Source organism: Anabrus simplex, chromosome 2 (genome assembly GCF_040414725.1).
Source record: "Anabrus simplex isolate iqAnaSimp1 chromosome 2, ASM4041472v1, whole genome shotgun sequence".
In the NCBI taxonomy this organism is placed as follows: domain Eukaryota; kingdom Metazoa; phylum Arthropoda; class Insecta; order Orthoptera; family Tettigoniidae; genus Anabrus; species Anabrus simplex.
The window spans coordinates 182277781-182304193 of NC_090266.1; the positions used below are offsets into that span (position 1 = coordinate 182277781).

Here is a 26413-nt window from a genome sequence, read left to right on the forward strand (position 1 = left end):
ATCCGTGATTTTGGATATATGCAACTTTGGTTTTAAGTCCAGTGCTGCCATCTATTAACAGTATGTGGAAGCTGTAATGTCTTAAGGCAGGTATAGACATGCGTGCCAAACTCTGTATCGTACACTACGTCGCGTGCCAAGGTTAAACGGGGCAAGCACATCTCTACGCGCATCTTCTGTCGTGTTTGTCGAGACGTAAATTGTCAGTTCCGGTCAGTAGAGCTGTGAAGTTGCACTTGACAGGTTTCTTATTTAAAATGCTGGGTAAAAGGAAAGAAAGTGTGCCTGACAAAGGAAAGAAACTTTTATGAAAGTCATATTTGTTAGAAACAAAGAAGTTTTGGATTGCTGTGACAATGGTGATCGTATTGTTGACATTCAGCATGCTTTAGGACGTAGTTAATCCATTGTGAGAACTATTCATGACAATGCTGAATCAATTAAGAAACTGCTCAATCTTCTACTAACTTAAGTGTGACTGGAGTGACCAAATCTCGCTCGGAAACGATGGAAAGAATGGAAAAAATGCTAAGCCATTGGATTGAGCATCACAACCAACAACACTTGCCTCTCTCTGGAGCTGCTATTCAAGCCAAAGCCAAGAGCTTGTGTGCAGAGTTAACGAAAAAAGAGGATGATCCAGCACCTTTCTCGCCAAGCTCAGATTGCTTTGATCGCTTCAAGCATCGTTTTGGCTTTCACAACATTAAAATAACAGGAGAGGCTGCTGGGGCAGATGAAGTTGGAGCAGAGCACTTTAAAAAGAATTTAAAGAAATTGTGACAGAAAAAGGCCATAATGCGAAGCAGGTTTTCAACCTTGATGAAACGGGCTTACTTTTGAAATGCATGCCTAGGTGCATGTTCATTTCTGTTGAAGAAAAACAGCACCAGCAGCGAAGGTCTGATGCACCCTTCTTTTCAGAGGAAATGCTGCAGGAGATTGCAAATTAAAACCCCTTATGATCTACCACTCTCAAAATCCTAGGGCATTAAAAGTTATATCAAAAGCAGGCTGGGAGTTCATTGGAGATAGAATTAAAAAGTTTGGTTGACTTCTGCTATTTTCAATGACTATATTTTAATGAACTGAATACAGAATTGAAGGCCTACTGTGAGAAAGAAAAATTTGCTTTCAAAATTCTTCACCTCGATAATTTTTCCAGCCACCCACTTTCCATTATTGATTGAAATAAAAATATTGAAATCCTATTTCTGCCACCGAACACTACATCTATCCTACAACCCATGGACCAGGGAGTTACTTCTACATTCAAGGCCTATGATCTGCATAAAACTTTTTCCAGTCTCTTAGAAGAATGTGATTCGAATGACTAACTTATCATCAATATTTTCTGGTGACAGTTTAATATTAAGATGGTGATTGATATTATTAGAAACGCATGGACTGACATTACTTCAAAATGTATGAATGGTGTATGGAGAAAACTGTGGATGTGTCTGTGCTAGATGATGAAGTGGTCAGTGAAGTCACCGGTGCAACAAGAGGAATTGTGTGTGGACATGGGACGGCAGATTGGATTCACCCATGTCAATGAAGAGAATGTGTTTGACCTCCTAAACTCTCATTCTGAAGATCTGAGCAATGAAGATTTGATCATTATGAGTGAGAATAGTAATAAAGAAGAAACAGAAGTCAAAGAAGTTCAGCCTCTTAGAAGAAAATGGCCAAGGACTTCAGAATGATTGATGCTGCAATGGCAATTTTTGAAGAATATGATCCTGAAGAAGTAAAGTGTGCAATAGTAAAGAGAGATTTTGAACATTGTCTTAAATGTTACAAGGAGCTGTATAATCTACTGGCAAAGAAGGCTATGCAGTCAACAGTTAAATATTTCTTTGCAAAACAATGTGGCACTTCAAAATTAATGTCAAGCACCTAGCGAGAACACTTCAGCTACAAAGGATTTGCACAAAAGGAAATCCGCGACTGAAACTGAACCAACTACGGTATTATCAGATTCTACCCATGTAGATTATCCAGAGCCTATTTAGGGTATGTAGATGGATGTAATGAAACAATTTTGTTTATTATTAATGTTTCAGTGCCTATATCTGCTTCATTCATTCCATCCCTGACCCGGTCAATGACTGGAAAACAGGTTGTAGGTTTTCATTCATTAATGTTTCAGTGTAAAATTAAAATGTGTTTCAGAAACATGATAATGGTTATTTTTTATAAAAATATTAAGAATCTCTGCAATTTAAAACTAAATATGTAAATAAACGGAAACCTAACCGTATATTTGACATATAAAATGACTCGATTTACACAAATTCCAATGTAACTATTGCGTATAACGAGCTCTACCTGTATGTAATGTGTGTGTGTATGAGTCTAAGTCTTGTAAATGAGCTTTCTTCAAGCTGGAGGATTGATCTTGCTGAAGGTATATAAAAACTTGCCGTCATGCATTGATGAGGCTCATAATTTCTGTGTTGTTTTCCTCGAACCTGCTTCACTTTCTCTTTTCTTCATAACCATTCGATTCCTTAGCTGACTCAAGAAGAATCGTTCGAATTGTTGACCATTTTTGTTCTCCGTCATAATGGTAATTGGATTAGATGCCAGCCGCTTGGAGATTGCATTCTGGAATTGTGCTGCAATGGATTGATCCGAAAGCTAATGGATACCAAACTTCCTTCTGGACAAACATGGGTGATGCAGAGGCAGTTTGCTGTGAAGAGAGATTCTGTATTGGCAGATCAGAAGTTTGTGGTCTGTTCAGCAGTCATCAGTATTTCGTCTTGGTGATCAGAAAGTTTTTCTTATCACATTGCTGGGTGATGATGTCATCAAGGATATGCCGATGGTCAGAGCAGGGATGCATCCATGTGGTCGTAAAATGGATAGGTAGCTGAAACTAAGTATTGGTGATGAGCAACACACAGGCCAAGAAACAGTAACCCATTTATGTTGCATGTTCCAATACCATGTATGCCCATCACATTTTACCACAGACAATTTTCACTCTGAACTATGGCAATGAAATCACCAAGTAATAACAATTTATTCTGGGGTAAGAATTTCCTGATGCATTTGCTTAGCTGGTGATAGAACTCGCCCGTAACATCTTCATCAACATGTAAGGAGAGTGTATATGAGAAGATGAGTGATAAAAATATCCCCCAGTGAGTGATATACAGAGTGTCATAAACTGTTCATTAATTGGTTTGTTAGCATTTACTAGTTGTGTCTTTATAGCATATCCAACACCGTGTGTTAGGTTTACCAACCAAAAATTACAAAACACCCCGCTGAAATCATACATTTTCACTATTTATTCAGAAGAAAAACAGGCACTTATACACAACAGCCGTTTTTTCATTTTCAACAGACCCCTCTCTCTAACTCAGACATCTCTGTCTGCTGCCAACCCTATCATAATAAAATTAATTTCAAATGTGTTACAAACTCAACATCCTCCCACCTTGAGTTGTGGGAACAACTCAACACGTCATTAATCCACATTACAATTACATTTTTTCCACATTACAATACAAAACAGTAAGATCACCTCTCCCCTTTCTTGTCTCTTTTGGAACTCAGAATAAAAGAACACTTGAGATAAATATCACATAGAATAAATGAACACTTGTGAAAAATATCACTCAAATCTTTTTGGTTTAATCACCAGTCTCCCAGTACTAGTTTTCAGTTTGGAACTACTGGTCGATGATTTAATTGTCCTTTGATCACTTTCTTTCTTTTCACACTGCTTAAATTGTCTGAAGGGGTCATCTTCTGCAGATGTCGCGTCGAGTGGGTATGCCCTCTGCACCGGTCTCACAAGTTCCCCTCTTTTCAGTCTTCAGACGAACAAGTCTCACACCACCACCTTTGCCAGGGATAACTTCCATCACTCTTGCCAATGGCCAATCTTGTCTCTTGGGGTTGTAATTGTCTACTAGTACTACTTCACCCACGAAGGGTTTGTACTGATTTTTTGTAGGGGGTCTCCACACATCCCCAAGCACACAAACATGCTACCTATAATAGTTTAGTCCACCGTGCCTTCACAATACCCATGTCAAAGAAAGACTTGAACAATGAACTCAATACTATTCGTGCAACCGCCAAATTTAACGGTTACAACAAACCCTTTATAGAACAGATTATCAACAAGTTCAGACACAGACCTAAGACCACTTTTACTAAAGAAAAATCTAAAGACGCCACTTCTTCCACCTTTACTTTCAACAAAGATGTCTACAAAATCACCAATCTCTTCAGAAAACATAACGTAAAAATTTCCTTCAGAACATATAACAGGAATTCTGAAATTCTGCACAATTCCCCATCAGTTAACTTGTCCAATACTTTCTTAAAGTCCAGAATCTACAGATTCAAATGCAATGACTGCAATTCCTCATACGTTGGGCATACAGGACGCAGTTTCACCACTAGATATTCAGAGCACGTCAATGCTATAATTTACAATAGGTTTTCAGCAATAGGTCAACACATCCCTGACTCTAACCACAAGTTTACCGACATTGAACACTATTTAGAGATCCTTCAAATGGCCAATAAAGGGCCTCTCATGAATATAATCGAAAATTGTTTTATCCATTTCGAACAATACTTTAATCCTAACTTCAACTTAAATGAAATCTCTGATAAGCCTAAGCCTAATATCCTTTTCGATTTCTTAATTAACTTGTTTAAAAATAGCAGATTTCCAAACACTAGCGCTATCTTTTGAAGCCATGTGCAATCCACATCCCCGTCACTTATCTCACTACCTCATCCCTCTGCCCCACCATACCCCTACTCCTCAGCTTTAGCTCCTCCTTTTTCCCCTTCCCCTCCCCTCACTCTCCCTTCCCTTCCGCTACTCGGCCTCCATTATTGCTCTCTTCATTAGCCCAGCTCCTCTCTTTTCAATATCTATTCCATCACGCTACTCAAGGTGAGTTTGCCTCCTTTCCCTTATATTTCTTTTGGCTATGTACATTTATATCACGCCTAATTTGGCTTTCAATCTTTTCGTCAGGTCTCCATGTTTCCATACTGAACTAGGAATCGTGATGTTAATTCAAATTATGATCTTCACACGACCACATTGTTGGCTTCGAAACCACCTGAATTAAACCTGTTAATTACCGCAACTTAAGAGAACAAGATTATTCTTCCCACTGATAACATATGTTGCCTTATGATTTATGCACCTCAAGCTGGACTATTCTCTTGTTTATCAAGACTCAACAACTGGGATACCTTCTCAAAGATGTTATGTTTTACGGTCAGACACACCACATCATTTCAACTGGTTATAATCTAACAGTGACTTTATAGGTGCTGTCATATGTTGTAGATGGTTATATGCACCATACCCTTATCATTTTAAGGTTACATTTAAAATTTGCCTTAGCAGGTGCATTAAATGTTGTATATAGATACACCTTATGTTCTACAAACCTCAACCTGGACTACTTTCTCATGTATCATACCCTAACTATTGTTACCTTCTCTGTTTTGCTTTCATTGTTTTAACTTTTGACAATTTAGCTTTCAACATTAATCCTTGTATTTGCTGTCATGTGTTTTATATTTCAACTAGTCATAGTTTAACATTTGTCTTGTAGGTACTATCATGTTATATATTGCTATTCGATAAGTTGCATTTTGCTCAATTGATTTGTTGGCTGATGATGACGTGCAATGAGCGTCGAAACTAGTACCAACCTTCTCTAAACGTTATGTGATATATATTCACATCAATAAACATTCATGGTATTGAAAAGGTGGACCTTTAACATTTTCATTTTACTGTCATTCATTCTTCTTGATAGTAGATTCCTTCTCTGCAGGATCAGTAATTCCAAGAATTTCTAAGTCCCAGAGATCAGAAATTTTTGTTTGTTTTGAAAACAACGATGTCACCAACAGTGACGCTGCATCCCTTCTATGTTTATTAGTTATAATTTTTCCCATCAGTGTCCACCCTAGAACAGTCTCAACTAGAACTAGACCACATTTTAGTTGATGTGTCCTCCCAGTAAGCAATTCACCTTCGACATCTGTAGAATCTGTATGGATCCTCGGTCTTGTACATCTGTTAAACAAATCTTCAGATCCTTTATCTCATCACTCCAAGTACCATTCCTAACATATGGGACATCTTCACAAATTATTTCTTGGCTCAAAACTTGCAGTTCCCTGGAATGGTTTCCCTCTAATCTCCTTAAACTTATGTTGTAACAATCATGCTGTGCCTCTTGGGAACGTACTCCACCAAACAAAGAGTGTATTAGAGTTTCCTTTCTGATTGACTAGTACCTCATTTGTTCAGCTAGGCCACGCACAATGCAAGATTTAGTAGACTCGGTATCAGTGATCGCTCGCACTGTTTTTTGTTTACCCTTACCCATAACAACTGCCAGGGTTTGCAAATATACCTCAGGAGAACAAGAGACATTAACCATAGTCTTGTCTACATGACTGGCATCTTCACTAATCGACTTTCTTTCTCCCTCAAATTTATTTTTGGAAACACTTTCTTTGTCTTTGTTACCAAGTTTATAACACCTTAGTACCACATGCTTCCCACCACAAACAATACATCTGATAATGGATTTATAAGCATTACTTTTATGACCTCTCTTTAAACAATTAAAACAACAGTGCTTGTTACTCAAGATTTTCCTTCTTTCCTCTACAGTCATTTGTTGAGCTTTAATGCATTCTGAACTTGAATGAGGTTTAAGACAAAACACACACTCCTGTCTTTTAGAAATATCAGTAGACAACAAGGCAGAAGTGGTGGGGACATTTGGTTCAGAGGCTTCTCTTGGTTTTTTGCCTCCCTTAATCTTGTGCCCTTGGGATGTACTAATGTTGAACCCTTTCATTGCTAATGAAATACTTTCCTCACTAACAACTTCATTTTGGAGAAAAGCCATGAGCTGTTTCAAACGATCTTTGGAGACAGAATCACATCTGAAAGAAGTCTTTCTTTGCCAGGCTCTTGGTAAGTCTTCTAACAAGGACGATTCAATTAAGGGATACAGCATTGCAGTGCACTTTTCTGTAGTAACTCCTAAACTTTCCAGAGACCTGAGATGTGATCCTTATTTATCATATAAGCTACTAAGTTTGGTTTTTCTGTAGAATTCACTGCATTGGTTAAAACTAGCATCAGTAGTTCACAAACGTAAGCTTCTACCTGTAAGTCCTCCCTACCAAACCAAGCTTAAAGACTGTCTATCGCTTTATGATAATTGTTGGCAGTCAGGGGGAGAAACTTGTGACTAACTCGTACGCTCTAGAGCCTTCTATCATAGCTTGAATGAGATACTGGAATTTATCTTCCTCCCCCATGTCCTCGTCTTCATGTATTTTACGGAACTGACTCCAAAAATATAACCAGTCTATTATCTCCCCAGAAAACTTCTTCAGTTCTATTTTTGGAAGCCTGCATTTCTTTCTTTCAGCTGTATTTTCATTTACTACACTTTGAGGAGGGGAAATTGGCACATTGGTGTTCAAAAATCTTGTTGCATTAGCCCTACAGCTCAAGAATTTACGTCTGTATTCATCAGTTGATTCTTCCTCAAATCAACCTCACAATTATCATCGGTCATCTGTTGAAATACTAATCCATCTAAATTAGCAATAGTATCGTACCTTTCTTGAAGGATTTCTAGTTGTACCTGAATTTCTTCTGCGTCTGGTTCGCCGTCTTGTAACGATGACATAACCTTGTTGTATACCCGTGTAAATAACCACCGCTTTACGGTCCTTCCTTTCGTGAGGTTTTCCATCTTCTTTCTTCACGGGAGTCTCCTTTTAATAATGATGTCGTGTCGTGGCCGCCACTGAATGTTAGGATCACTGAAAATTACAAAACACCCCACCGAAATCATACATTTTCACTATTTATTCAGAAGAAAAACAGGCACTTATACACGACAGCCATTTTTCATTTTCAACACACATACACCCCTCTCTCTAAACCCAGACACCTCTCTCTGCTGCCAACCGTATCATATTAAAATTAATTTCAAATATGTTACAAACTCAACACCGTGTATACAAGTCTCTCCTTCCTCCTTTCCCTCCCAAAAGATTATACAGCATGGTCCAAATTCCACAACTTTTCCATCACCAGACAGTCTGGTTTCATTCAAGGTGGCAATGTCAATGACCACTCCAGCAAGCTTGTGAGTGACAAGTGCTGTCCTTTCAGGTCTGCCATTGTTACTTATATCAAGGCGTGTTCTGATGTTCCATTCCCAATTGTAATTCATTGATAGTTAGTTTTCTGACTGCAAGTGGGGTGACCCGCTACCTGCAGCCACCCAGTCAGGCAAACAATGTGACTATTGGTGTTTAGCCTGCATTTTCTAGGCCTTCCCCATGTGGGATGTGCAGCAGTTCTCCTAAATAGGCCTCCTAACCACAGGTCCGAATTCATGATTAATCATAGGTCTTAAAAAGATGACCATCACACATCTGTTGCCAACATGCAGCTTCGGACTAAAAGCTCCCACTATCACCCAAACCTCCTGCTGTCCTTATCCAATTGCTGTTGGAATAGTGAGAAAAGATATGCTGAAAAAAGTGCCACTGGCATGAATTTAAGATGGATCCCAACTTGCCTGGGAGAGACCTAGTTGAGATGCTCCTTCACTGCCTGTCCATCTAGCATTAGTGGTGGCGGTGGTGGTTAGTCATCAGTTCATAGACTGATTTGACACAGCTCTCCATGCCATCCTGTCCTGTGATACTTTTTCATTTCTTTTAATCTGTTTGTCATCTTCATGCTTTGGTCTCCCCCCTACTGTTCTTACTGCCTACACTTCCCGCAAAAAATAACTGAACATGTCCTGGGTGACTAGATACATCTTCTATCATTATATCAATTCTTCTGGTCAAATTTTGCTAAATTGTTCTCCTCCCACTAGTTCAGTTCAGTATCTCTTCATATGCAATTCTGTCTACCCATCATACCTTCAGCATTTTTCTGTAACACCACATTTCAAAAGCTTCCACTCTCTTTCTTCCTGAACCTTTTATTGTTCATGTTTCACTTCCATAGAATGGCGCACTCCACACAAAAGTCTTCAAAAATATATTTCTAATTCCTATACCAATGTTTGAAGTGAGCTTTCTTGCTTTTGCTAGTCGGCATTTAATGTCGTCCTTCTGCCATCGTTAGTCTACTACCCAAGTAACAATATTCACTTACTTCCTGTTAAGTCTTCATTTCATAATCCAATATTTCCTGCTTCACCTGACTTTGTTTGACTGCAGTCCATTACATTTGTTCTTGACTTATTTATTTTTATCCTGTACTGCTTCTCCAAGGTCCGACTCGTTGGTTGAATGGTCAGCGTACTGGCCTTCGGTTCAGAGGGTCCTGGGTTCGATTCCCGGCCGGGTCGGGGATTTTAATCGCTTCTGATTAATTCTTCTGACTCGGGGACTGGGTGTTTGTGTCCGTCCCAACACTCTCCTCTTCAAATTCAGACAACATACCACACTACAAACCACCACAGAAACACGCAATAGTAATAACATCCTTCCACATAGGGTTGGCGTCAGGAAGGGCATCCGGCCGTAAAACAGGGCCAAATCCACATGTGCGACCCAGTTCGCACCCGCGACCCCACAGGTGTGGGAAAAGGCGGTAGTAAAAGAAGTAAAAGAAAGACTGCTTCTCCAAGACTCTGTCCATACCATTCAGCAATTTCTCCAGATCTTCTGCAAACTCCTATAAAATAACATCATCAATAACAAGACTCAGAATTTTGATTTCCTCTCTGTGGATTGTGATTCCCTTTCCAAATTCCTCTTTCATTCCCTTTACTACCTGTTCTGTATAAACACTGAGTAGGAGAGGGGACAAACTGCAGCCTTGCCTCACTTCTTTCTGGGTTGCTGCTTCTTATTCATAGCCCTTGATTCTTATCACTGTAATCTGATTTTTATACAGATTGTAGATAATCCTTCTTTGTCGGTATCTGGTCCCGATCACCGTATCAATCTTAAATAGCTTGGTCGAATCAGCATTAACAAATGCCTTTTCTAGATATGAGAATGGGCTTATTAGTTCAATCCTCATATGATCAGTTTCAGTTTCAACATGCCTTTCCATTATTCTGATAACTTTAATAAAGCTTTTCAGTCTGTCAAAACATTAATTATGAAGCATGTTTTTTAAGTAAGTGCTGTTTTTAAATATGGCCGCTGCAGCACTTCAATCATCATTCGGAGCATGCGCGCTCGGTACGTACATCTGTAGGCTAGCCACAAATGCCATTACGGAAACATTCGCCTGTATTTACTTTTGTTTGTGCGTGTTGAAAATGCCTCTGACAATTAACGATCCCGCCGTGTGTGAAGTACGCGCTGTGATTCGATTTTTAAATGGAAAGGATGTGAAGGCTGTTGAAATTCATTGGCAGATTAGTAAAGTGTATGGAGATCACGCTATAAGCGAAGGAATGGTAAGGAAATTGGTAAGAGCATTTAAAGAAAGCCGTACTAATGCCCAGGAAGAGAAGCGTAGTGGGTGACTGTCTGTCAATACTGGGAAGGCTTGATGCAAAAAGTTGATGCAAAGGTTCGAGAAAACAGATACTTTATGAACTTGTCAGGATGCTTAGATTATCGGAAGTTGTGCTCACAAGGGGGATTCTTTTGTTTTATGACAGTGTGCGACCTCACATGGCTAATCGAACCCGAGACCTTGTCGCTTCACTTGGTTGGGGACAATTTGAACATTCTCCGTATAGTCGTGACCTAGTGTCTAGTGACTACCACTTGTTCCTGCGCCTGAATAAAGCATTTAGGAAGTCAACGCCACAACGACAACGGTGACCTAAAAAGACCACGCGGTAGTGGCTGGCACATGAGGCGGCAGATTACTGTGAGGATGGAATTCAGAAGCTGGCTTCACAATATGACAAGTGCCTTAAAATGCATGGAACTTATGTTGAGAAGTAGTATGAAGTACAGGCTCACATGTAAAAAAAAAAAAAAAAAAAGTTTAAAAATTTGCGTTTTATATCACAACAGTACTAACTTAAAAAACACTCCTCGTATAACACATATGACACTATAACATACCTATAAAAAAACCACATGTATTAACTGAGTCGACACGGAAACAAACGTGGCTTCCTTCTTAACAAAATTTCCATTCTACTGTAATTAATATGTGTTAAATATTGCAAACATGAGATACTAACCTAATGGGGTGGTAGTTTTCACTCATTGCAGCACCTGCTTTCTTGGGAATAGGTATAACAACATTCTATCTAAAATCGGATGACAGTTCTCCTGTATCATACACACTAAGCAAAATAACTTTGCCATGCCAGTTTCTCCTAATGCTGTCAGTAATTCTGAGGGAATATCATCAATTCCAGGTGCCTTGTTTCTATTTAGGTCTCTCAAAGCACTGTTAAATTCTGACCTCAAAATTGGGTTCCCATTTCGTCACCATCAACAGCCTCTTCTTGTTCAAGAACACTATCATCTACTTATTTACGTTGATACATTGATGCAATTGTTGAATATGTTCCTGCCATCTTTCTGCATTCTCGTCTTTCCCGAGATTGGCTTTACATCTGAGCTCTTTACACATAGTTTTCCTTTCCCCAAAGGTTTCCTTAATTTTCCGGTATGCAGCATCTACCTTTCCTAGGACCATACAACCTTCAACATCCTTGTACTTCTTCAGCCATTCTTTCTTAGTTGTCCTGCACATTCTATCCACTTCAGCCTTTAATCGCCTGAGACAGTGGCCTTCTGCACCAAACTTGGCAGGTTCAATCCTGGCTCATTCTGGTGTATTTGAAGGTGCTCAAAAACGTCAGCGTCATTTCGGTAGATTTACTTGCACAAAAAAACTACTGGGGGACAAATTCTGGCACCTTGGCATCTCCGAAAACCATAAAAGAAGTACTTAGTGGGATGTAAATGCAATAACATCATTAAATATGTAAGTATATGATGATTCATTCAAAAAGAGAAAACCATCAGGTTCTGGAGGCCCTTACAGTAATGTTTTGCAGGGGATTTTAAGAAGTTCACAAACCAATCTGAAACAGCGAGGCCTTTCTTTCTTTCTTTCTTTCTTTCTTTCTTTCTTTCTTTCTTTCTTGATCCAAGATGAAGTTATCTGTTACTTTCTTCAGAGTGTCCTGCCCATTTTTAATAATGTACATTTGTTTTTACAAGAAGTTGCTCCAATTGTACATGTGTTGAGAAGTAAACTTAATGGTCTCTTAACAGACTTGCTGGTAAAGTTTATTAAACCATTAAATTACTGAGGTGGAATTTAAAAAAAGAAATGCCGAAAAGTTGGTGAAGACTTCTTGGTTGGTGCTAAGTGAAGGGCTTATTTGGAAGAAGAATTAAGTGGTAGTAATAAGCAAGGGTTTTATTGCTGTGTTAAAGAGTGAAAAAAATTCCTCTTGGTGATGAATTTTTGAAACGTGCAGAGGTTGTTAATTTGAATGTGAGACGAAGTGTTTTATTTTCATCTATAGAATATTTGATCAATAGGTTTCCCAAAATTTTAACAGATTCAAAACAAGATGTACTTGAGAATTTGTCTTACCCGTGTGACATATTAAATTGTTCATGGATTGATGTTGCTTGTGGTAAAGTTGCAAATTTGAGCACTGAAAGTGGTCAAATGAAGTATAGCACTCTCAGTAAGGTTATGTATGATGTTTTATTAGTGTCACGCAGAAATGCACAAATAGAAAGAATATTTAGTATTGTAGGAAAAATCAAACTGAATTCATGTCCTCATTAAGTACAAATACATTGTCATCGCTCATTGAAAAACTAAAGATGGCATTCAATGATGATGTATATTTCATGAACTATTCATTGAGAAGCAGGTACAAGAGGTGAAGCATGCTACAACACAATATGTACACCAGGCTAAATAAACAGGTATTTAAACATGAATATTTCTTTTAGGTTTGGTATATTTTAAAAGTGAAAATTCAAGGCACCTGTATTGATGTTTCTCTTTATTCTACAGTTACCCTGATTACATATTCCCCACTCCAAAATTTGACAGGTCTGTTGTGGTATCAAAGAGTTAAGGTAGGGCCTCATGGTCATAATCTTGGCAGTTCATGACGACTGTGGTGGATCCTTTGTTGGCGGGAAGAATGATGTCCGGATTATCTCATAGTCCTTTCAGAATGTGGAGTTCATGTTATGTCAGCCTGTGTTTGGGGCAGGAAGAGAAGTTAGGAATTTGGGGTCAGATAGACCAGTTAAGAGGAAATTAGATGCTATTTGAAAAGGATGTTCAGGTGGTAGGGATTGAGGTTCAATAGTAGATGGGCTCTTGAAGCGAGTTAGGGGTGGCTCAACTTCATTTGGTGATGAATAACTGTTTTTGCATTGAAAGCAACAGTGGAATTTCCATACATAAGAGTGGGTATCAGCCAAAATTTGAAATGGGGCAGATTTCTTAGAGGGGCAAAAACTGAGGCCCCTGGACAGGACCGATGTTTCATGTTCAGTGAGAGTGCAGGATGAGAGATTCAGAACAGTGTGGATTGCAGAATCAGTCTGGGTTTCCATGGAGTCTTGTTTGAGTGGCCATTGTGAAAAACGTTTGGGAAGGCTGGGGATTAGTGCAGTTGGCTTTGGTACGATGAAGAGATCTGCCAGAGATGGAGTGGGGCTTAAGAGAGGGGTGTTAGTTGGCTGATGAACAGATGGTGCATAAATGCTGGGTGTGGGAGAGGGATACCAGCTCTAAATGCATCCATACAAAGTGTGTTTAGTGTACGGAGCTATTGTGTAGCGTTCTGGAGAAGATCGTGGTTGGCCTTGCGGATTATGGTAGAAATGGGTGCTGTTTTTTCAACTGAGATGAGGAGTGAAATTCTGATGAATGAGAGAAGACTAATGAAGTAGTGGTGCATTAGAACAGTCTCTTGTTAGAGGATGAGTTTGGTGAAATTTATGGTAGTCTGGTAGCTGAAAGCAAGAATGGGCTGTTGTATTTGTTATTGTTTGAGTTAACAAGCTTTACTTTCCATAGGTGTCTATGCTGTACTGAGGGTGGTGGATGGTTTTGATTAAAATATATCCCAGCATGTGCCCTCTCCAGTCAAGATTCTGTTCATCTCTGGTGTGAGTTTCCTCACTGTTCAGAGCCTGTAGTTGTCCAAGCTATACTAAAGCCTGCAATGTTCAGTTGCATAATGAGAATTAAAGAACTGGCATCCATAATCAAGTAGTTCTGAAGAGAAATGTTGCTCATTTAACCCCAGCCAGGGGACATAATAATCAAACCTGTCATAGTGTACAGAAGTGCAACGTGCATGCTGTGTGGCCATACAGTCAACACCTTTGCAGCATGGGGAATTAATAATGTAATTAGATTAATATATGACTTTATGGATCTCTTTTATGACTGGACTCGTGCTGTGATTCATGACCTTGTTCCTACTCGTAAAACATCTGCTAGATGCCCCCCATGGAAGAAAAGTGACACCAAAATTCCAGAAATTAATTAAACGCAAGACTGTAGAAGGATGCCTTTTGAAGTTAGCTATGAAATCTTTTCTGATTGTCACAAACACCATAAACAGCTTCTACAATGGGATTACCAGGACTACACACACTCTGCCTGCCTAGAAGTGAGGAGTAACAGCAAAAGATTCTGAATGTACCATTTCTCCTTGACAACTTCCAGCACAGCCAGCTTCTTGTAATAACCTTTCTTTCCCATGATAAAAACTGTAAAACTATTATATCATCAAGTTCGCCACGAAAAATAAAGCATTAAAATCGCGTATTAGGCCTATACAGTTTGCCCATGGAATAAACTTGATCGGATCAATTATTCACAAAGGCTTTTCACTTTGCGAAGAAATTGAAAAGTACAACCTAGATCATGGTGGAACAGAAAGACTTTGCACTTTGCAAGAATTGAAAAGTTAAAAAGTTGAAAAGTTTGTTCGTGGAACAGGCCCCAGGCATAATGTGATTGGGCAGGAGAAAGATCAAAACTGACTAGGTGTAAATGACTGTAGGAAAACTTACATCAAACTTGAATGACTGTAAAGAAGGAGAATGGAGGGAGAGACATTGGTGGTATTCAGCTGAAACTGAGAGGCTTTTGAAATTTATTACCTATGTGGCTAAGAACTCACCTAAAACCCTAGAGTCTTAATCACCGAATGTTCATGTGATCCCAGCCATTAATTTATTTTGATAAATTGGACTCTGATATTGAATGTAAAATGTTGGAAGTATTTTAACATATACTGTAGACCATGTTGTGTGCAGTATACTCATCCCAAGGCATTAATATTTGAAGAGTGTGGGGGGGGGGGGGGGGGACTACTACTGTAAGGCAACTTTTTGTCATAACTGAGTTAGCAGTGAATTACTGGGCATCAGACAAAGTGTTCTTCAGTTATTCAAAGTATATCATTTTGTAACTTTTTGTATATCTAGTACTATTTTGAAAATAAAATTTTGTTTTTCTTGTGGGAAGTTGCCACCTTTTTTTTCTGACCCCCCCCTCCCTGACCCCTCATTTAACAACTCGCAAATTGCCGGGCTGAGTAGCACAGGTGGTAGAGCGCTGGCCTCTTGAGCTTATGTTGGCAGGTTTGATCCTGGCTCGGTCCAGTGGTATTTGAAGGTTCTCAAATACGCCAGCCTCGTGTCAGTAGATTTACCAGCACATAAAAGAATTCCTGCAGCACAAAATTACAGCACTTTTGTGTCTCCATAAATTGTAAAGTATTTAGTGGAATGTTAAACCAGTATTATTATAAACTTGCATATTGTTGAGTAGGAAAAAATTAACCATTTTAATCATAATCCTTTTCTTGGTCCTGCGAACCATTTGACCTTGCCACGGTGGGGAGGCTTGCACGTCCCAATGAAGCAGATAGCCGAACCGCAGGTGCAACCATACCGGATGGGTGTCTGTCACGATACCAGACTAACGAATGGCTCATTGAAACAGGTGTAGCAGCCTTTTGGAAGTTGCAAGGGTGGCAGTCTAGATGATTGATTGATTGATTGATTGGTATGGCCTTATATTAATACTCAACATGGCTTAGCTGTGTTGATACTGCTACATGGCTGAAAGCAATGGGAAATTACAGCCATATTTAATTCCCGAGAACATGCAGCTCTGATGATGGCTTCCAAAAAACCAAACCAAACCCCATGGCACTACAGCCTTTGAAGGGCCGTGGCCTACCAAGCGACCGCTGCTCAGCCCGAAGGCCTGCAGATTATGAGGTGCCGTGTGGTCAGCACGATGAATCCCCTCGGCCGTTATTCTTGGCTTTCTAGACCGGGGCCGCTATCTCACCGTCAGATAGCTCCTCATTTCTAATCACGTAGGCTGAGTGGACCTCGAACTAGCCCTCAGGTCCAAGTAAAAATCCATGACCTGGCCGGGAATCGAACCCGGGGCCTCCGGGTAAGACAGGCATGCTACCCATACACCACGGGGCTGGCGATGATGGCTTCCCCCTGGGTAAAATAGTCCCCCCATTCGGATCTCCCAGAACTCCAGATGGGGACTACACAAGAGGGGGCAATCAACTGGAAGATGGATACCGACATTCTGCAAGTCGGGAGTGTGGAAAAGTTTGAATCGTTGTTGTAGATTAGAGAATTTGAAAAGGGAGATGGATAGACTAAAGTTAGATGTAGTCGGTATAAGTGAAGTGCGTTGGCAGGAAGAGCAGGATTTTTGGTCAGGAAAGTACAGAATTATCAACACAAAATCAAACATGGGAAATGTAGGAGTTGGTTTAATAATGAATAAGAAAATGGGGGCAGTGGGTAAGCTACTGTGACCAATATAGCGAAAGGATAATTGTTGTCAAGATAGAAACCAAACCAATGCCCACCACAATAGTGCAGGTCTATATGCCTATTAGTTCAGTAGATGAGGAAGAAATCGAATGAATATATGAAGACATAGAAGATTTAATACAATATGTAAAAGGTTGTTAGGAATGTACAAGTTTTTCGCGGATTTTTCGATGATATAGACCACTATCTGATCTGTAGTGAACTAAGTATCTCTAGGCCTAGGGTAGAGAAAGTGAAATCTGTCTGCAAACGAGTAAGGGTAGAAAATCTCCAGGACGAGGAAATTAGACAGAAGTACATGGATATGATTAGTGAGAAGTTTCGAACAGTAGACCGTAAGCAGGTTCAGGATATAGAAAGTGAATGGGTGGCATACAGGGATGCTGTAGTAGAAACAGCAAGGGAATCCCTAGGAACAACTGTGTGTAAAGATGGGAAAAGGCGAACATCTTGGTGGAATGATGAAGTGAGAGCAGCCTGTAAACGTAAAAAGAAGGCTTATCAGAAATGGCTCCAAACATGGGCCGAGGCAGACAGGGATTGGTACATAGATGAAAGAAACAGAGCGAAACAAATAGTTGTTGAATCCAAAAAGAAGTCATGGGAAGATTTTGGTAATAACCTGGAAAGGCTAGGTCAAGCAGCAGGGAAACCTTTCTGGACAGTAATAAAGAATCTTAGGAAGGGAGGAAAAAAGGAAATGAACAGTGTTTTGAGTAATTCAGGTGAACTCATAATAGATCCTAGGGAATCACTAGAGAGGTGGAGGGAATATTTTGAACATCTTCTCAATGTAAAAGGAAATCTTCCTGGTGGTGTTGCAAACAGCCAAGCTCATGGGGAGGAGGAAAATGATGTTTGTGAAATTATGCTTGAGGAAGTGGAAAGGATAGTAAATAAACTCCATTGTCATAAGGCAGCAGGAATAGATGAAATTAGACCTGAAATGGTGAAGTATAGTGGGAAGGCAGGGATGAAATGGCTTCATAGAGTAGTAAAATTAGCGTGGAGTGTTGGTAAGGTACCTTCAGATTGGACAAAAGCAGTAATTGCACCTATCTATAAGCAAGGGAACAGGAAGAATTGCAACAACTCTCGAGGTATCTCATTGATTAGTATACCAGGCAAAGTATTCACTGGCATCTTGGAAGGGAGGGTGCGATCAGTTGTTGAGAGGAAGTTGGATGAAAACCAGTGTGGTTTCAGACCACAGAGAGGCTGTCAGGATCAGATTTTCAGTATGCGCCAGGTAATTGAAAACTGCTACGAGAAGAATAGGCAGTTGTGTTTATGTTTCGTAGATCTAGAGAAAGCATATGACAGGGTACCGAGGGAAAAGATGTTCGCCATACTGAGGGACTATGGAATTAAAGGTAGATTATTAAAATCAATCAAAGGCATTTATGTTGACAATTGGGCTTCAGTGAGAATTGATGGTAGAATGAGTTTTTGGTTCAGGGTACTTACAGGAGTTAGACAAGGCTGTAATCTTTCACCTTTGCTGTTCATAGTTTACATGGATCGTCCGCTGAAAGGTATAAAATGGCAGGGAGGGATTCAGTTGGTGGAAATGTAGTAAGCAGTTTGGCCTATGCTGACGACTTGGTCTTAATGGCAGACTGTGCCGAAAGCCTGCAATCTAATATCTTGGAACTTGAAAATAGGTGCAATGAGTATGGTATGAAAATTAGCCTCTCGAAGACTAAATTGATGTCAGTAGGTAAGAAATTCAACAGAATTGAATGTCAGATTGGTGATACAAAGCTAGAACAGGTCGATAATTTCAAGTATTTAGGTTGTGTGTTCTCCCAGGGTGGTAATATAGTAAGTGAGATTGAATCAAGGTGTAGTAAAGCTAATGCAGTGAGCTCGCAGTTGCGATCAGCAGTATTCTGTAAGAAGGAAGTCAGCTCCCAGACGAAACTATCTTTACATCGGTCTGTTTTCAGACCAACTTTGCTTTACGGGAGCGAAAGCTGGGTGGACTCAGGATATCTTATTCATAAGTTAGAAGTAACAGACATGAAAGTAGCAAGAATGATTTTTGGTACAAACAGGTGGGAACAATGGCAGGAGGGTACTCAGAATGAGGAGATAAAGGCTAATTTAGGAATGAACTCGATGGATGAAGCTGTACGCATAAACCGGCTTCGGTGGTGGAGTCATGTGAGGCAAATGGAGGAGGATATGTTACCTAGGAGAATAATGGACTCTGTTATGGAAGGTTAGAAAAGTAGAGGGAGACCAAGACGACGTTGGTTAGACTCGGTTTCTAATGATTTAAAGATAAGAGGTATATAGGATTGTGGCGACGTTTAGTCAATTCTCAGAGGCTTGCAGACTGAACGCTGAAAGGCATAACAGTCTATAATGATAATATATGTATGTATGTACGTATGTAAAAGGTGACAAGAATCTAATCGTGGTGGGAGACTGGAATGCAGTGGTAGGCCAAGGAAGAGAAGGTAATACAGTAGGTGAATTCGGATTGGGGCAAAGGAATGAAAAAGGAAGTCAGCTGGTTGAATTCTGCACCTACCAATCATAATTTAGTCCTTGCTAATACTTGGTTCAAACACCACAAACGACTGCGGTATACATAGACAAGACCTGGAGACACTGGAAGATATCAAATAGACTTAATTATGATTAGGCAGAGATTCAGAAACCAGGTGTTGGATTGAAAAATTTTCCCAGCAGCTGACGTGGACTGACCACAACTTGGTGGTCATGAAATGCCATCTGAAGTTGAAGAAATTGAAAAAAGAAAGGAAAGCAAGGAGATGGGATCTAGACAAGTTTAAAGGAAAGAGTGTGGCGGATTGTTTCAAGGAACATGTTACACAAGGACTAAATGAAAAGGCTGAAGGAAACACAATAGAGGAAGAATGAACAATCCTGCAGAATGAGGTCAGTAGCGCTGTTGAGAAAATGTTAGTGAAACAGGAAAGAAGAACTAAGAATCGTTGGATAACTCGGGTGACACTAGATCTGATTGATGAACAATGAAAATACAAGAATGCAAATGAGGAGGGCAAAACAGAATACACGCAATTAAAGATTGAAGTAGATAGAAAGTACAGGAAGTTAAGGAGGAATGGCTGAAGGAGAAGTGCAGGGATGTTAAAGTTTGTTTGGTCGTAGGAAAGGTGGATGCTGCATACAGGAAAATCAAGGTGGCAGGAACAAATCCGACAGTTGTATCAAGGTTAAGAAGTAAATGATATGGTTGTTGAACAAGAAGAGGCTGTTGATGCTGATGAAATGGGAGACCCAATTTTGTGGGCAGAATTTGACAGAGCTTTGAGAGACCTAAATAGGAACAAGTCATCTGGAATTGATGACATTCCTTCTCGATTACTGAATGTCATAGGAGAAATCAGCATGACAAGGTTATTTCATTTAGTGTGTAAGATGTCTGGTACAAGAGAAGTGCCATCTAATTTTTGGCAGAATGTTGTAATACCTATTCCCAAGAAAGCCAGTGCTGACAAGTGTGAAAACTACCGCATTATTAGTTTAATATATCATGCCTGCTAAATTTAACACACATTATTTACAGAAGAATGGAAAGACCAGTTGAAACTGAGTTGGGAGAAGATCAATTTGGCTTCAGAAGAAATGCAGGAACACGTGAAGCAATTCTGACTTTACGTCTGATCTTTGAGGATCAAATTAAGGAGGACAAGCCCACGTACAAGGCGTCCGTAGACCTAGAAAAGGCATTTTATAATGTTGAATGGGCCAAGCTATTTGAGATTCTCAAGGTGATTGGGATTATATACCGAGAACGAAGAATAATCTACAATCTGTATAAAATTCAGTCTGCTGTCATAGGAATCAAGGGCTGTGTAAAAGAAGCAGCAACCCAGAAAGGAGTGAGACAAGGCTGCAATTTGTCCCCTCTCCTTTTTAGTGTTTATATAGAACAGGCAGTAAAGTAAATCAAGGAGGAATTTGGAAAAAGAATCACAATCCAAGGAGAAGAAATCCAAACCCTGAGAATTTCCGATGTTATTTTATCTGAGTCTGCAGAAGATCTAGAGAATTTACTGAATGGTATGGACAGAGTCTTGGAGAAGCAGTACAAGATGAAAATAAATAAGTCGAAAATAAACGTAAGGGATTGCAGTCGGACAAAGTCACCTGATGCAGGAAATGTTAGATAAGAAATGAAGTCTTAACCCTTTCAGACCTGAAAGAAAACTGGCGGTGTGAATTTTTGTTTGTGCGTCAAAAACTGACTAAAATGCTCTTAAATACATATATTTTTAGTTTATTTTACAAAATAAAATTAACATCTGAGAAAAAGCACCCACACAATTGTGCGTGTCAGGACTTAATTTACTACTTACAAAAATGAAAAATTACCTCAATGCATGTGAATATACATATGTACATGATCAAATGTTCTATTTTACAGTGGGGAATAATTTAAAACAATTAAATCTCCGTTCAAATACAAGTAAATGTTACATTTTCTACACTGAGGACGAGTTTTGCCTTTACTGCCCTTTTGGCATCAGCACCCTGTCGTCGGATCTGAAAGAAAACTGGAGGTGAGAATTTGTCAAAAACTTACTAAAATGCTCTCAAATACATGTTTTTACAGTTTATTTTACAAAATGAGAACTTTCAGCTAAAAAACAGAACCCACACAATTGTGCGTGTCAGGACTTTATTCAATACTTACAAAAAATAAAAAATAAAGAAATTCAGCTCAGTATATGTGAATATACACATGTACATGATCAAATGTTCTGTTTTACAGTGTGGAACAATGTATTTTAAACAATTAAAATCTTATACATTATATGTCTCACGTCGAGTACTAGTTCTGCCCTCAGTCTTTTGGTGGCAGCACCCAGCACTCTTGCATGCATTGCCTGCAGGGAAACCTAACCCGCACACTTGTGCGTATCAACATTCAAAACCTCATGGTATCACGTACGATGTTGTAAGTTCACAAGTTACGTCCGCTAAACAATTTACACACTTCGTTGATTATATTCTGATATTCAGTAGAGCTTCTAGATTAATATGAATGCAATAAATAAATACTTAATTTTAGGCATTACTGCTTCCCGCCATCGTGCCGATGAACTGTATCTTTAAACTCTTCTTCCTGCCCCCCCGGTGGTCAAGCGCTAAATAAAAACAACTGAAGTACATGCTACATGTCCCACACAAGCACTGCAGTCCGGTCTAGCGCCAAGAAAACATCAAATAAGCTCAGAGATAAATAAAATACGAACCCGCACAATTTTGCGTACACGGTCTGAAAGGGTTAAAGGAAGTAGATTAATATTTTTACTTGGGTGTTAAAATAACTAACAATGGCAGAAGTAAGGAGACCATAAAATGCAGATTAGCACAAGCAATGAAAGCCTTTCTTAAGAAAAGAAATTTGCCAACTTTGAACATTGATATAGGAATTAGAAAGATGTTTGTAAAGACTTTCGTCTGGAGCATGGCATTGTATGGAAGTGAAACATGGACGATAACTAGCTCAGAAAGAAAGAAAGAAAATAGAAGAAGCTTTTGAAATGTGGTGTTACAGAAGAATGCTGAAGCTGAGATGGATAGATCAAATCATGATTGAGGATATACTGAATTGATCGTGTGAGAGGAGATCAACATGGCTAAATTTGACAAGAAGGAGAGAATGAATGATAGGACACATCTTAAGACACTCAGGACTTGTTCAGTTGCTTTTCGAGGGAAGTGTAGGCCATAAGAACGGTAGGGGTAGACCAAGGTATGAATATGACAAGCAGATTAGAGCAGATTTAGGATGCAGTAGTTACGTATAAATGAAAAGCGTAGCACGGGATAGGGTGGCCTGGAGAGCTGCATCAAATCAGTCTATGGACTGTTAATTTAAACAACAACAACAATATGCTTGGTATGTTTCTAGTTTTCACTGACACCATGTATTTTCTATTTTCTTGCAGATCACAAAGATGCCAGGTCTTGGAACTAGACCAAACATTTATGATATGGATCTTAACACGAAGACTGGAGAAATAGAGGGTCTTTTCTGATGGACATGAAGCACAAGCTGCTGTTTAGTCTAAAAAACTCCAATTAAAGTCATATTGTAAGGAAATGTCAACAATGATGTAGTGAGAGGCTGACATTGTTTCTTTTATAGACTTATAACTAAGTTGTTAATGTATTTTACAAACATGTTATGGATTTTCCTATGGTGTATAACAATTTGTTAACATGTGTTATTTTCATATATAAATGAACTTTGAATTTATTGCTGTTATTGCTTCAGAAGTGAGTTAATGAAGAAACATGTAAATATTCAAATGAGGTAATTATAAACTAGAAAATGTTTATTTTATTTTTCTACAAACCAATTGAACAATAATCTAATAATGCAGTATGTGTCTGGTTATAACTGTGAATGAACTTCACTTTTTCTGTTGTGATTTCTTTGAAGTAGTCAACCTAAGAACTGCTAAAGAAGTACATGTTGTGAGAATATATCCTCAAAATATGTAATAGAATTGCTGAAAGTTTAATATCTCACTTTAAAATGTGTTCTTTTTACTTAGTTCTCACTTCATTCTTTTGATTTATGTCTGGTGGTTTACTAATAATTTTCATTTTCTTACTATAGGTATATACAAATCAGAACAAATTTAACTGTATAGAAATAAAGTTCAGCAGGAACTGTGCTTGAATTATTAATGCAAGTTCTTTCTGTGCTCCAGCCAATGCATGTGGGGTTTTTTGAAATGAAGTCACATCATCATGGTTTGGATTCTATGTAAAACTGAAGGTACCGTGGCTGTGATCATAATATCAACAGTTGCTTAAAACTAGAAACTTGCTTGCTTCTTCCTGTGTTTTATTTTATTTTTTCTATTTTCAGAAACAAGCCTCAATATTTTGAATTTAACTTACATTTTTTGGTTGTTGAATTATCTCCTTTTGTAGTGCTCAGAGCCCATTAAATTTTATTTAACCATTTTTGTATTATGACTTGCTGAAATTATGGGGACAATTGGAATCCCTGATTTACTTGTGCATGGGAGTGTATTAATGCAACCTCTTACTGTTGCATCTGTAGAGAGTAGCATTCTGTTTGAATCTGCAACCGTTATTATTGTTATTGAAACATGCCCTTAAATATTTCTAGATTCAACTGATGGATTTCAAAAGATTTGGAGGCAGGCTTCTATAGCATGATCTTTCATGTTTTTTAGCGTGGTTCTTTTTCTTGCACTGATATATTCCTTTACAGAGGAGAAAGATCTTTCAGGGACAAATGATGTGATCGATGGCTATTGGTGCAAGGAGTTCCACCGATTTGAAAAAACATTAAGTAAATAATTTATTCGATTACACAAGTGGTTTGGATCACCCGGAAGCACTGTTCAATGTTCGGGTTAAAAGGCCCATTAACACCATACATGAAGTATGGCTATATTACCTGGATACTGAAAAGTCCAGAACACACATTCATTGACCAACAATGCTTGAATTTTAACATTATGCATCAAATGGGGATTTTCAGCTACCACTTTCATTCCTGTAAGATGGCTTTGTCAGAAAAGAAAGTTAATAGCAAAATATTTCATGTAATATTACTAATACAGTAGGAAAACTGAACTCTGATGCCGGAATCATTATCATCTAATTCCATGCCAATGGTAGGAAGTATAAATGAAAAAAATATTTCTATACAGTATACACCATACCAGATTCAATTAAGTACCATCGATAATCTACCTACTTGCTGAGGATCTACTGCTACTGGACGTAACGCCAACACTTGTTCCCTCTTCTTTAGAGTTTCTTTGTCTCACTCATATGTTGTTACCATGCTTGAAATTTATCTCAGTTGTACAGGTCGTCTACAAGATGTCCTCTGTCCTGAAACTGAATAGTGCCGGCTGTTTTGTTTGACACGTGATCAGCACAAATGTCATCCTTTTCATTCGTTGAGGAATTTGACTGTAAATAGTAGCGTAACGTATCACAAGCTTAATGATGCTACTATGTATTTTGCTACATCAGTGTTGTATTTTTAAAAAAGTTGGAATTTTTTGTTCTTATACTACAATATTACACATAGCACATTATTTCAGATGTGACCCACTCCTCTTAGTCAATGAGCAAATCTGAAGAAACTGAAAGATATGTGGAAGCTTACATGGTACTCATGAAACTTAGCAATTATGCTGAATGGAAGACATTATACAGAAGTATGAACCATTTACATATCACCATGATAATGAGTTCTGGTAGTAGAAGTAAATTACTATCTAATGGCACAAATCTGTATGGAGCCATGAGCTTGGAGGGGAAAGGAAGTAGTGTAGGGGTAACTAATGCTGTGCTGCTCACTTGAGACCTTAACCTGCAATACCACTACAGCGAGGAGCCGATGTGAACACTTCCGTAGCAACTAGCAAAGTGAATGTTCCTCCCCTCTCACTCAGGCTGCACCACATGGACTTGCCCATATGTAAAGCTCATTTTGTGTGCAGCTAAGGTTTTGTGCTATCAGATATTAATCTACCTCTCTAGCTTGTATAATTATCTCAGACCTTCATAGTTCACAAATTTGACTCCAGTAGAGATACAATTCAAGCGGCACTTGAATTTCTCCACAGACATTGTTTTCGCTGAACTGAACTTACAGTAGATCATTAATGTTTTGCACAAACAGAGTGCAACTGGTGTCACAAATTATAATGCAACATACACTATCTTTTTTAGTCATCTGTATCTTCAAAAATGTCTTTTACTGGTAAGAAGAAATGCATTTTCTGTGTATACAACTAAGTTCCATTGTTATAAACCTAATTATCTTTACCGTATATTACTGTTCTGCATGTGCCATTCCAAGGAAAATATTGTGTTTCAACTTTTATATTTTTAGATGTCTTTTTGAACTAGTGTTATAACATGAGCAGTCTTTGATAGAGAATTATTTTGCAGCATACTAACATGTAATATTAGTCTATGTTTTGAGAAGAAGACTGACAAACTGTAAGTCTGACATTTTGCTGTGAAGGATGTGATCAGCATCATATTTTCTATGATCTTTGGTGGTTAAATTTTTCAGGTAACTCTTGGAGTTTGCTCAGGTTAATTATTGTAATATTTAAAATTGTTTTACACATTAATAAAGAAACTTGTATTTCACTTGTTTGTACTTTTCTTAAGTCTTCATAAAATGAACGTGTGTGTATTGCTACTACAAAAATATTTTTTTGTATAATTATCTGATGGTGATTATCATAACCCTCCAGCAGGCGAACGTAAAATTAATACATAACCAGACATGTGGAGTATTTTATACCCCACACCTTAACATCACATAATAATGGAAAATAACTAATTTTCATGAAATTTGATATACCCATATCCCTAACCATTGCAAATTTTACCCTGTAAACAGTGAAAATGCAACAACAAAAAATATTTCCACGCTTGAAACCTTTTTGATGAAGATGATCCGTTTCACACAAGCAACTGCTAATATATATGCACAGCGCAAGTTATATTGTTCTCTAGGATGAGTATTCAC

General features: G+C 38.6%; 1 protein-coding gene across 2 annotated transcripts in view; it reads left to right on the forward strand.

Annotated features, from left to right (window-relative positions):
* The window catches only part of pug (pug C-1-tetrahydrofolate synthase, cytoplasmic), a 629281-nt gene extending 603253 nt beyond the window's left edge, over positions 1 to 26028 (forward strand). For both annotated transcript variants that reach the window (XM_067140458.2, XM_067140459.2), the window contains exon 20: positions 22815 to 26028. In XM_067140458.2, coding sequence (XP_066996559.2) covers positions 22815 to 22904 — 90 coding nt within the window. In that variant the 3' untranslated portion in view covers positions 22905 to 26028. The remainder of the gene's footprint in view (positions 1 to 22814) is intronic.
* The last annotated feature ends 385 nt before the right edge of the window (positions 26029 to 26413 follow it).